The sequence below is a fragment of the Lutra lutra genome, chromosome 14, assembly GCF_902655055.1.
Source record: "Lutra lutra chromosome 14, mLutLut1.2, whole genome shotgun sequence".
NCBI classification, from domain to species: domain Eukaryota; kingdom Metazoa; phylum Chordata; class Mammalia; order Carnivora; family Mustelidae; genus Lutra; species Lutra lutra.
This window is the reverse complement of record NC_062291.1, coordinates 48,637,554-48,651,364: the sequence shown is the minus strand read 5'-3', so window position 1 is coordinate 48,651,364 and position 13,811 is coordinate 48,637,554. Positions and strand designations below refer to the sequence as shown.

The window sequence follows — 13,811 nt, the reverse complement described above, 5'->3', positions numbered from 1 at the left end:
ATCATTACAGGCCCTTGCTGTGTTCCCACTGAGGAAGCCTTTGAGGCTTTTGGAAAGAACTGTGGGTAGGGATGTTGGGGTTTGAAAATAAAATGCTTTTTTCCCCTACTCTAGCCCAGAGTCAGTTTGGTATTGCTGCTGGAATAAATCTGCCCCCTCCCGCATTCCACCGCCATCTCAGCGAGTGGCAGTAGATTTCCCAGACTCTTGAGTAGGTGGTGCCTAAGTCTTCTCAGATTATCAGGTCCTCGGGACCAAGCTGCAGAGGTCACAGCCTGAAACCGATTTGAGTTGCTCCCTGTGAATGGTTTGAAGGCTTTCCACACTCCCCACCTTGCACTTCTGATGATTCCTTGTTTTTTTTAAATAGTGAACTTATGATAACATTAAGATGAAATAACTACTTACATCTCTATTTTTTGTGTTGTCTACATTTCATTCCAGGCTTTGATCCTGTGCATACATATCTTTCAGTTATTAAAGTTATAGTAAGAGGTTCAAACATTTGGTCATTTCCTGTTCAAGTTGATCAACTTGCCTGTGATCTCACTGTTAAGAGCTAGAGCTGGGATTTGAAGCCAGGACAGAGTTGTGTGAATGACATTTTCCTTCTGTTTATGGGACTGGGTGGAATGTGCGATATCTAGATATGACCACAAGGTGGCGCCAATAATCAGTATCTGCCTCCACCTCCCTGTGATGGAAACAACCAAAAACCTAAGTCGCTTGGATGGGGACTTGGGGAGATTGTAGGGAGTCTAGAAGACTTGACAGAGAAGGTGTGGATGGGGATAGGATTTGTGTCATATCTTGTATAACCTGCGTCTGTAGTCATGATGCCTGTTGGTATAACTGGATTCTAATCCATTTAATAAAATGTCTTTAAACCTTAAAGATTTTTCTTTTCAGCCCCCCCTTTTTAAAATTTTACTTTATCTTATGTGACTAACTTTGAATGGCTCCATTCATTATGTAAATCTTACACAGTGTCTTCACACTGCAAGGCTTAATCATCTGAGTAAATAGTATCTCTGTTGTCCTTCCTCTTGAGCACTGGGCCCCTCTAGGCTGTATATACATGAAGAGAAGAAGAAAAAGAGACTGAGAAGAGAGAGGCTGTCAGCGTTTTCAGATGCTTACAGGGTTCAAGCCAAGTGGGATAAATGTTGAAAAAAGTCTCTTGGGTTTGGAAATTTGGAGGCTTTGATGGCCTGAGCAAGGGTGGCATGTGGGGGATGGAAGGAGGTTTTCTGAGAACAACATAGGTAGCATCACTGAATGCATAGTACTTGGCAGTGCTTCATGTCAAGTGGGCTCACTGGTTTAATCCTCACAACCCCGAGGAACTAGGGACCTGAGCCCAGAAAGCTCACATAATTTGCCGAAGAGAGCATAGATAGAGAAGCCTGGGGGAAGGGGAGGGACTCTGAAGGGGATTGGGGCAGGCGGGAGTGATTATATCGGCTTGGTCAGTACAGTGGACTGAGAAGAGCATTGCTTCAGCAGCAGGATTCCGCCATCACTTGATGGGGACCACCTCCACACTTTTTGTGGGTCCCGTTCCTAGGAGGCCATGCCTCCCAGAACCACTCTCCTAGCTGCGTGTCTCCATCTTATTGTCCTCCCAGAGCCGCCTTCTCTTTGCCCAGAGCTGGATCCCTTTGCGCTGCGATTGTCTCATTTATTCTTTAATTGGATCTTTGTTTGCCTTGGATGATGATTTAGCACATTCGGGAAGGAAGGCCACATTACATTGTAGAAGCTTGTAACTTTTAAAAAAAGATCATTTGTTCTCTAAAATCTGAATTTATTAGAAGTTTAAATTTGATCAAGAAACCTAAACCTACTTTGATCAAGAAACCTAATGATTTGAAGATTGTTCTTATCATCAGTTTCTGGGAGTTAATTTCTCAGGAAATAAACCCATGTGTCCCCCCCGCCCCCCGGATTCTGTATTTTAAAGAGAGAAGAAAAAGTGACTACCTTACAGAGTTTTCTCAGAGAGAATCTTGGCTTCTTTTAAATGACGAAGCTGAGACACAAATGAAGACTAATTCTGCTTCATGCTCTGCACACACCTCTCATTCCCAGCTCCAGCGCCTAATTGTGTGTATCAGTCTTAATTTACTCGGTGAGATCTGGACTCCTAACTGAGGGTATTTCATCTGCTCACATGTGCCAATTAAGTCCACCCAGATAGACCATAAAAAGGCAGATAAGAAAAGTAAAACACTGAGTATCTCAATTTAGCAAATTAGACTAATCTGTAAGGGATTCTTAGCTGTCTGAAATAGAAAACCTACCGCACTACAGAAAAGCAAACAATATTAAATACCCAGCTTGGTGCCTTGAATATATTTTCAAAAATCAAATTGTGCTCATTGTGCTTCTGTTGTAGAATTTTTTTCTTGGATATTGCAATAGTGGAGAATGAGCCCGAGATTGAAATTTCACCCCATATTGAGAATGATTTAACTATACGGTGTGTGGCTTTTTCCTCACAGTGCAGATCCAAACTCTGAGCCTGGTGGCCCTTGCAATGTGAAGATGAAGGCAGAGCAGTTAGGTCACTTTTGAATTTCAATTTCCTTGGAGCTTTGGAACGGACACATTCATTTGATTACTGTATGACCTGAAGCTACTGATAACTGACAGTTCTTATTGTTCGGTGTATTTTGCCTCTTTTGTGAGTTGGTATAGGCACCATTTTGTCTGTTTATTAAATGTATCCTGTGAGTTTGTTCAGCCCAGGTTATTTGTAGTGAAAGGAATTGCTAAGCTGACTTCAGTGTTACTTGATAGAGTTGGCAGGTGTGCCGTGAAGAATGAGTTTTGACTCGCTCTGTGCAGTACTAAGGTAGGGAAGGACATCTTTTGAGACAAATTTGAATTGAAGCTTTAGAAATTGGTTTGCTCTTGTACAGTTGTTTTCCTTGTATAGTGCTTAAAGAGGTGAGTATTGATTCTTTAGCTCACACTATGAGAAAAGAAGTGGTTTGAGGTAGTTTGAAAAAATATTTTTGAGAGGCAAGATATGTAACAGGAGTACAGACTCTGGGGGCCGATTATCTGGGTTTGAATCTTCATGTTGGTGATCTTGGCCAGGCTACTTCACCCTTTCCCTGCCTACTTCAACTGTGAAAAAGAGATTAAAAATAGTATCTGCCTCATAGGGTTTGTAAGGATTAAATGAATTAATACTGGTAAATTGCTTACAACAGTGCCCAGCACACAGTGAACATTGGTAACTATTCTTGTTATGACTTAATATTTGTTTTCTGACTCTAAATTAAAAATACACATACACACACACACACGGTATGGATGTTTGTATGTGTAATTTCCCAAAACACAGCTGGTCCAGAGCCAGTAAATGTTACTTAGGAGGTGGTATGGAACATAGGGGTTAGAAATTACAGGCCATGGAATCAAATGCCAGAGTCTTATCTAGTAGCTGTGAGATTTTCTACATCTCTTCATCTGCAAAATGGGGATTGTAACAGTACTTTGTTCAGGGGTGGTGTGAGGATTGTAAAAGATAATATGTCTAAGCTATTGGGCATATATCAGGCACTCAGTAAGTACTAGCTATTCTTATTTGCATGCCCACTAGCTAAAACATTTACTACAAGGATTTCTTCAGGCCAGTAAGAGAGTCTGTGAGAATCATGAAGAAGAGCCCATATATATTGATATATACGAAAAGGTGTCCTCTTTCCAAAGTAAAAGGCAGTTTACAGTTTAGTATGCATAGCCAGATCATTACCTATTATAATACTTAAGTGTTGTTAATGTCAGGCTTTTCTTACCTCTTTCACATTTTTTTTTTAGCAACACGATAAGGTCCACTTAGTGATAAAATATCTGTACAAATAGGAGCACATTATCCATAGTTTGGGGAGAAGTAAAAAAATTATTTCTCCTTTGAATGCACTAGGGGGCACTAGACCTCTGCCCAGGGGGCACTCTTCAAGTTTTTTAGCCTGCTGGTCAGTTCTAAGAGTGTGTAAGTCAGGCTTACACTTGGGTTCCTCATGGTGTTCTCTGTTCTCAGGTCGGTGTTCTGGATTATTCTGTTGTGTCTTGTGAGGCTTGATTTCCATACTCCTTGCTGATCTAGATGAGCAGGATATCATTCCCCAAGCGGTCTGTGATAATCTTATTCTTGGCTGATGGCCTGGGTGGACTAGCACGAGGGCCTTCTAGACTTGGGGGCTATGTCTGACTTCTGCCTGCCCAAGATTGCAGTAGGTGTTTTCACGGTTGTTATTTTTTATTCCTATTTAACCTATAATTAACTAAAATGTTTCAGTTTTACCTTTTTTTATAATCTCCTGCCAATAATTAATTTTGAGATGGGGTCTGGCATGTATGCAGTGTAAAAAAATAAGTAGTTTCCAAAGGGTGTAGTACATATATTATCATGTAGTGCTGTGAGAACCTCTTATCTGGCTCTTTTCTTGGCCGAGGAGACAAATGCAATGATGTTGAATGATACTTCTTTCTTTTTTTTTTAAAGATTTTATTTATTTATTTGACAGAGATCGCAAGCAGGCAGAGAGGCAGGCAGAGAGGGAGAGGAACGGAAGCAGGCTCCCTGCTGAGCAGTGAGCCCAGCTCGGGGCTCTATCTCAGGACCCTGGGATCATGACCCGAGCCGAAGGCAGAGGCTTTAACCCACTGAGCCACCAAGGCGACTCTGAATGATATTTCTAAAGTTTAGATCTCCCCTTGCCAGTTATAGACCTGAAATTTAGCTCTTGGCCCACATCTAGTTTTCACTTCTTAGTGGGACTCTGAAATCTGAGGTTTTTTTTACTGGGTTCTCCTCCAGTGGCTGCCACTGAAGTCTGAGAAGCTATCAGAGTTAGAAAATCTCCCCAGTGACTAACATACCTCATTTTATTTGGTTGCAGCTGTGACTATTACATGTGTGGAGTAAAGAAAAAGATGAAGGTGGGACCATCAAGAGCATTATTTCTTTTCTAGTAATGTCACTGTAGTTTAGGGCTAGTTAAACGTTTTACCCCCTCTGTCAGAAGATGAATTCTTTCATTAAAAAAAGTTGAGGGGCATCTGGGTGGCTCAGTGGGTTGAAGCCTCTGCCTTTGGCTCAGGTAATGATCACAGGGTCCTGGGATCGAGCCCCACATCCGGCTCTCTGCTCAGTGGGGAGCCTACTTTCCGCACCCCCCCACCCCGTCTCTCTGCCTGCCTTTCTGCATACTCTTGTGATCTGTCTGTCAAATAAATAAATAAAATCTTAAAAAAAAAAAAAAAGTTGAATCTTTTGCCCTCCCTTTTACACCTGTCCTAGGGAAACTTGGACTCCAGCTCAGGGTTCTTGATTCTTCCCAAGGACTAGAGTGTAGAAACCAGTGTTGTTGCAAAGTAAATCTGCTCGAAAACCCAAAAAACAGAACTCAGGACTTGAAAATAACTTAAAAAATTTTTATTACTCAATATAATGAGCTTCCTCTCTTGTTCTTTTTTTTTTTTTTTTTATAAAATTGAGAATTTCTCTGATTTTGTCCTTGCTATGTCTTGTTCTTTGTTGTGGACCTTACCATGTTTGTCCAGTGGATTAACCTTGGAGTAGTACCTTAACATACGTGTGGAAAGAGGAGGAATGCAGAAGGAGCTAGGCTGTAAATGAGACAGAACAGGAGCATTCTTGAACCCATTTTTAAATGACCTACTTCCACCATTCTCAAGCCATGCTTCTGTCCCTGGTATCTTCCTTATCTCCAGCCCAATTCTGAACCTCATTCATTGATTCATGCAGCATTTACTGAGTATCTGTGTTAAGGTGAACCATTGTACTGGTCTCTAGAGGTATGAAAATGACCAAAACAGTCTCTGGGCTCATGTGGCTCCCAGTCTACTGGAGGAGATAGATATGGTTTTCAAATGATGCTGAACACTTGGTGAGTGCTCTAGTTTAGAAACACCAGGTGTGTCCGTGGTTCCGAGGAGTTGAGAAGAACCTGGAGAACAGGTCACCTAACTCGGGCTGGTCAGAGAAGGCTTCCTCCTCTGAAGGCACTGCCTGAGCAGAGCTCTGAAGACCCCATAGAAGGTGTGTATGTGTGTGTTTGTGAGAGGGAGGCTGGGGACAGTACAAGATACAGATGGCACAGGAAGGAGGGAAACCACGAGGCAGTGGCATAATGACAGCTAGCTATGTTTTCCCACTTAGGTATTTTGAACATCCTTGGCATTCTGGAAATTTCCCTTTGAAAATAAGCTGAAATGGTGGCAACCAGCTGCCAGGTGGATTCTTAAGGTTCCATTGACAAGGTGGCGTGGCACCTGGAGGAAGTGTTGTTCCTGGTATGGTTCAACTGGTTATTGTTGCCGGCGGCCCGGCCCTAGGTCTGAGTTGCTTCTGACAGATCGTTATTGGGGTCTCAGCCCCAGGCCCCACAGCCTGGGCCAGGTTCTCGTTCTTGCATGAATGTAGCCGAGCCGGGAGCAGTTTCTCTGCCTGCATCTGATTGGAATTGTAAGTATATGTTTATTGCTGGGTTCTTTTCTAAGTTGCTGCCAGTGGAGTTGCTAGCGGGCTGATGATGGCAGGCATGTGACGTTAGAGACGCTGCCAGGGAACACCGGGCCCACTTGCTTTTATGTGGCTGCAGCTGTGACGATGACATGTGTGGAGGTCTTTAAGTGAGAGCATAGAAAATATGAAGTTGTTCTTTCTTTTCCACAATGTAAATATTGACTGTCCCCTTCCACTTTTAAAATCCATTATCTAGCTTATTTGTTGAAATAACAGAATTTAGACATTTTGGGACCATATCTGATTTTTATGATTTTAAATCACTGGGGTCCAGATCTTAATCTTCACCTACCCCCAACCAATTTTAAGTCTTTCTGTATCTGTTTTTTTGTTGCCGTCAGTTTGAAGGCAGCCATACTTCATGACAGCTCCCTGTTTACACACCTACTACAGAATTTTAAAATGGAGGTGTTCCAGCAGGAACAGGGGAAGGTGTGTTTACTCACAGTGATCAGTGATCACATTATTCGTAACAATTTTCTGAGCATCCATTTGATTCATAAGCATGGTTTTTGCTCAAATGTACATGTTCAGGTCGTTCTGTCAAGCCTTATGGTGCATTGATTTATTGCGGGCAGATTGTATTGTACGCGTACTGCTTCCCCTTCCTTCTCTTCTCGGGAACAGAGTAACAGTACCAGCCTCTGAGGGTCCTGTGTGAGCTTGGGTGAGGATTTCAGTGAGCAGATGTGATTATGCAGAACAGTGTGTTTATTCGTTGAATATTTACAGTCTAGGCTCATGCTAAGTGCTTTCATGTGACACTTCATTTAATCCTCCCTAAATCTGGGGAAGTACATGCCATTGTTCTCCCCTCCTCACACATGAGGAAAGGTAGGTGCCATAGAGGCTGAGTGACTTGCTGAGGGTTAAAGAACTGATAAGAAGCAGTCAGGACTTGATTCTAGACCGTCCGGGTACGGGCTTTGCCGGTTTTGTGCCGATGCCATGCGTCAGACCCAGTTTATTCATAGCGCAGAGATCTCTTCACACCTGCTGGCCAGACAGATTGCTCAGCCCGCCAGGCTGCAGGACAAGCAGTTAAGCATACAACAGAGAGCAACTTCAAGACCCTTGATGGCATCTTGGATGGGAAGGGTATCTGTTTCTCTCAGCTCAGATGAATCTGGCGCTCCTCCACCTCCCTGGTCGGCCACGGCATCCTTCTAGTCTGTCGGCACTCGGTGCTGCACTGCCTCGGTGGGCGTTGTTTAGGTGGTCAGACGTCTGTTTTGGCCACAAGCCACATGAGGAATTACTGCTTTATATAACAGAAGGATGTCTTAGCCCGAGCCGCATGTGCATGTGGTTTTATAACCCTGGTATTTTCTGTCTCTAATATGTGTATATGATTCTACTGGGGCGATTTGTCTTCACAGTGGTTCAGATGCTCGTAGGCAATAATGATTTTTCCCTACCACCTTTAGTCATCCTTTAGCCAGACTGAATAAATGTTCGGCTTCTTCTCATCTTTATGAAGCGGAAGGCCCTGGAATGCAATCATTTCTGCAGTGGCTTATGTGGTTTCCTAGGTGCTGTGTTCTGTGGTGACATGATGCCTGAAGATTTTAGAAGGGAGGAGAAGGAGGAAGCTGAAACCCTGTTGACTCAGAGTGATGCAGTGGGAAATTGAACAGCCACAAAGACTTACTGGCTGAGTCTGAGGAAATAGCTATCATCTATCAATGGAGTTTAATATGTGATACTCTTTATGCAAAATATTTACTGACTTTATGCCAAACTTCTAACACCAGTATCTTGTGGTGTTTTTCTTTTTCTTCCTGTAAAATCATCTTTGCGTAATTGCAAAATGGAGTATTTTTAAGCGGATAATGGTAGTTTTTGTGATTTTGTGATTCTTTTGAGTTTTGTATTAGTCATAAAATTGCTAAATACAAGTATCTTTTGTTTTGCAGATGTTTGGTTTTGAGTTCTGATGGTAAGGAGTTTGGATACTGAGGAATATCTTATTATGTGAAATTGCTTGCTTACTAAATCAGTTAGAAGGTAGCAAGAATCCAGATATATACACCAGGAAAATGTATGTACGTCAGTTTGGTTTCTAAGTTTCAGTAGCGGGTCTACTTACACACCAGGGTTTTTCAGCCTTGGCACTATGGACATCTGAGAGCAGAGAACGTTTTGTTGTGGAGGCCTGGCTTGTACACTGTAGGGTGTTTAGCAGCATCCCTGGCCTCCACCTGCTGGAGGCTGGTAGCGCGTCCCCCTCCCCACAACTGTCGTCACATGTCTCCAGACATGGTCAGATTACCCTGGGGGTGGGGAGGATGGCCAGACTGCCCCTGTTTGAGGACCACCTGGCTGTGTACCATCACACGTAACTCCATTTGTAGATAATACAAAACTCAGAAGAATAGTAAAGACAGTTATAGCCACCAAGAGGTACTTCATTTCATCAGTTGCACGGAGATAATTTTTAAGGAGGAAAAAAAAGGGCGGAAGAGATTGCCTTTAGAAGTTAAGCACAGAAAGGTCATTAAATATTTTATACAAAGAAACTATCTCATGGTTATGTGACAGCTATTTTCTTAGGCTTGGTTATGTACTGCCTCTTACATTAGCTGTTCTTCTCTGGAAATTACCAACAGTGCTTATTTATAGGGACTCTCAGTAGCCTGAGAAGCAGCTGCAGATCACCAGCGACTTCTTCCTTATCGATTACAGTTAGACCTCAGGTAGCCCTTCCTTTTGTTCCTGTAAAGAGCTGACATTCTCAAGGCAAGACTCTATCGGAGGACGTGCTTTAAGGTCCTTGGGCAGCTACCCCGATCGGGTTGCCTATTGCTCTTGTACTTGGCCTCTGTGCTGGTGTGGTCATTGATACTGGAAAACACCATTGGTCTAACCAGGCAGCATGTATGACACTATCCTTCCATTTTCTCATTTTACCTTCCCCCACACATTCTCTTAGTGTTCTTGTGTAATCAGTGGTGGTTACATGTCTTCTCATACATGTTGCTGTTCTCATTCCCCTCCTGTGAGGTTTTTACTTGAGGGCATTTATCTGTATTGCTTTATTCCATTACCACCATTTTGTGAAATTCACACTGTGAGCTGCATGCATACTGAGAAAGATCATCTTTTTATTTTGGAAGTAAATGGAATGTGAGGCTCTTGAGTTTGTGTGTGTGTGTGTGTTTGTGTGTGTGTGTGTGTGTGTAAGTTGTACACACAGCACACACAAACACACACACACACATATTAACTGATGACACCGGTGTCCATTATGTAGTTATTTGGATGCAGAATTAGTCTGTTTAAATGACTATATCTTCCCAAAAACCTCAGTGTGTCTTTATTAAGACTTTCAGATCTTTAGACGTTTCTTCTGGTATACATGCATGGCATCACCTCTATGAAATGTAAACTCTCATTTTATATCCGAAAAGCATCATATTACTAAATTTATAACTTAGATTTTGCTTAGTGAACACATTTTTTTCTAAGTTGTTTACTTATTAGTCCTTTGATATTGGTGATGCCCCCCATTAAGTAAACAGTATGTTAATCTGATATATAGCAATTTTGACACAAAATTTGCTTTATGTTCAAGGTACTATGCTGTTTTATGCTATGACTATCATGTCTTTAGCACAGAAATAATAATGATAAATAAAATCTATTTTTTGTTATATTGCCATTTTGGAGATACTTAGTTATATTGAAATTTTCACTGAATCTTTTCTAGAATTAAATTCATATATCTTAGGAAGTAGCAGAGAAATTTCCCCTCAGGGTAAAGTCAGAAGAGGCACAAGTAGTTTTGATAATGAAATGGGACCTTACAGAAATATTTCTAAAGCAGATGTAATAATTCAAAGAAGAATTGAGTTGAAAAGGAAGGAAGGAAAAGAGAATTTTTTTTCTTTGACTATCAGTGTTTCGGGTAATGACAGTAGCAGAAAGCTAAAAGACCATTCTAATTTCCTTCTTTTTCCTGTGCATTATCTAGAACTATATTTTAATCTGTCTTGTAACCAAAGTAATGGAAATATGATTTTTATTTTCATGGTAGGAGATGGAATAAGCTGAGGCTGCGGGACAAAGAGAAGTCTCTGAAGCTGGAAGACGATTCTGAGGAGAGCGATGCAGAGTTTGATGATTTTAAAATGCCGGGTTTTCTGTTCAAAAAGCTTTTTAAGTATGTGCCTGTGTTCTTTCCTTTATATCTGTCATCAAGCCATTGTGTACAAATTGATATTTTAGATATGACACAGTAGTTACCTATGGGCCCTTAAGGTACTTGCAGCAATTCATTGCAAATATAGATACTGTCAAATGAAATTTTAGCATGTGCTGCTCATTAAAAGTAGATGATAATAAATTGACTAAAGTGCGCATGGGGCACGTTTGGAAGCTGGTGAGTCTATGTGGACCTGTCTCGGCCGGCTAAAGCAACACGTTTAAAAGCCATCTACACTGAAGTATTTTTTTGTTCTTAGTGATTCTAAGGGACCAAACCTCTTAATTTCTTAAGTCAGATGAATTAAGTCAGAAGAGCTGTATGTTAAAATCAATATTGGGGTGTTTTTTTTTTCTTCCATGTAGAAATAAAAACTATTGAGAGTAGTTTGAGTGTTTTATATTGTACCTAAGGGTATAATACTTTTGAGCTGACCAAATGTGCATCTAAATATTTTATGTAGATTTTGTTCTAATGTCAAAAGAGAAGATCAAGGCAAACACCTTCAGTATTAAGTTGTTACTTGAAACTGACTATTTCATATGTGAAGTGGGGCCGAGTGTTCCAGATAACTGGAAGCTGTGTGATAGATGCTGCTAGCCTGCGTGGCCTGGGCCAGTCGCCCATGATGAATGAAAATACTGAGGCGCAGCTTCAGTCTCATCACTCCTGGGATTTACTTAACAAGATACTTTAGGAAGACTTCTTGATGCATGCATATAGGAAATTAAACCATTAAAGAGCTACTTTCCGTTTCGTAGCATCACTTGGTAATTGGCTGGAGGATGTTTAACTTCTTTCTTTGAGATGATTATGTTTATTCTCCTTCATAGATTCGGTTGTCTGCCATGCCTTAAACTCGTGCAAGATGTCTATTTAAAAATAACATGCTTTTTATATTTCCCCTCAGAGGGCTTATATTATAGTTTTAATTTTTACCTCAGTGAGGGTAGGGTGGGCAAAAGGAGTTGGGAGTAGTTAGTTTATCCCGCTAAATATACAGGAAAGCTGAAATCCTAAAAATGTGAAGTATCTTGGTGGGGTTGCCATCACGGGACAGAAGCCGACCTACGTAGAAGCTCAAATCTGAATCGCTCTAGTAATTTTTGCAGACAAATCATTTTGTAGCCCAGAGAGGTGGCTACTTTGTTTATTGCTTCTTCCCAATGAAAATTAATTATGGAAGGGTATGTAAACAACATTTATTGACAATTCTTTTTATCATCTCTAAAGTGATTGCTTGTTAAGGAGCAGTCCAAATAGTATCAGTGTTGTACTAGCAAAAGGAATATTCACATTATAAATTAAATTGATTTAATGAAGATGGATACTTCCGCATGTGTAGTAAGTTGGTATGTATCCTCAAGAGTCAAGTTGAATGTACATTGTTGTATAAGTGTGAGATTTTCTGCCAAAGAAATTTCAGTTATTAGAACCAAACTTCGCTTATTAAGAGTCTATAGGATTCAGCATATTGACTATTAACTCTATAGTGTAGTTATATTTATATAGTTGTATAAATATGTAGTTTATATAGAGGTGTATACATATAAATACATTGTTTATATAGTTGTATTTATATATGTTTATATAAATACATGTCAGTTTGTTTTAATTAGTCTTAATTACACATTTCTGGAAACTATTTTGTGTTTATTTCTCAAAAATGGGTTTTTAAATATTTCATAAGTGTTATTAAACTTCTGTTCCTTTTCTTTCGTGGTATGAAAAAAATTAATAGGATTGATAAGTTTCCATTTTTCTTTTATGATTAAGTTTTAGCCAGGCCAGTTTAATGTTAAACCATAGATATATTTTTTGCTGTATTTATTGCACTCTGTGGAATTAAATTAACAGGGTATAGTTGTACACAAGGGAGTCAGAAGGTACAATTATCCATTTAAGTGCTATTTTCTGCAAGGTCATGTTTAACTTTTAAAATTCTATTTTGAAAGTTTGCCCAGCAAATGCATTCATCTGTGTAATTTAGCAATCAGATGACAAACTTCAATCTTTGACCTTACATTTAGCCACACTAGCAAATGCAATCTTGGGTTAGTGTGACAATGCCAAGATATACCAATTATTTGTGGTTATTTTGTGTACTTCAGTCTCATGGGGGAAGCAGAGTATCATCATTTTTTAACTATTGTACAATAGTTTGTAAAAAAATCTTTACAAGGAGTAATTTTTTTATATGCTTTCCAAATTTTCTGAAAACTGTGTTCTGTAACCTGCATTTCATTGTTTACAGTATTTATTAGGAAATTAATGCAACAAAACCTAAGTCAGTCAGTGGCACTGCTAAAACCAGAACCCAGGCCCCCTAACGCCTCCTCCTCCAGTGACACACACCTGCCAGCCCGTGTGCTGATGCAGTTTGACGGCCATTGTAGAAAGAAAGAGCCACTCTTTGCCATCTTTGTACAATGCCCCAGTTATTGGGAATTTCTGTGTAGTGATGTGACTTACAGGGCCGCTTAGTAGATAATTTTCCTTAAACCATTTCTTTAGTGTTAGTCATTTCATAAACACACAATCATATGCCCTTGGAGATGACATTTGTAGAGGAGGAGACACCCATCACACTATTATTGCCTCTCCTGGGTCACATAGGATGCAGCCGTCTTAAAGCCCTCCTAAACTCCCTTTGGGATACTGTGCAGGTTGCTAGTTTTTATTCCTTTCATGGTTTCTCAAGTGCTCCTCTGGATTTTCCCCACCTTCAGTTGATTGACTCCAAACAAAAAGAGGTGTTGGACCCATGTTGGGGAAGCAGTGTGCTGTAGTGGTGGAACACTAGAATGACCTCTGGGAGATTTTGGTCCTTACTCTGCCTGGAGGAGCTGATCCCATAGTTGTTCTCGACTTCAGTAAAAGGAGGTTGGTTAGCTAGTATTAAGTGCTTCTGATCATACATCAGTTTGTTGCACTATATCATTATCCACAGCTGAGATTGGTCTACTGTAGTGGTTCACAATCAGCTTTTAGTCCAGATCAGGCGTTCTCACCCTCAGCACAGCTGACATTTTGGACAGAATA

At 40.6% G+C, this 13,811-nt stretch overlaps 1 protein-coding gene across 4 annotated transcripts in view; it reads left to right on the top strand.

Annotated features, from left to right (window-relative positions):
- ERCC6 (ERCC excision repair 6, chromatin remodeling factor) overlaps positions 1–13,811 on the top strand; it is a 71,878-nt gene that overhangs the window by 16,866 nt on the left and 41,201 nt on the right. For 3 of the 4 annotated variants that reach the window (XM_047702178.1, XM_047702176.1, XM_047702179.1), the window contains exon 6: positions 10,602–10,727. The exons of the other annotated variant lie outside the window; for it this stretch is intronic. In XM_047702178.1, coding sequence (XP_047558134.1) covers positions 10,602–10,727 — 126 coding nt within the window. The remainder of the gene's footprint in view (positions 1–10,601; positions 10,728–13,811) is intronic. 4 annotated transcript variants of the gene reach the window in all.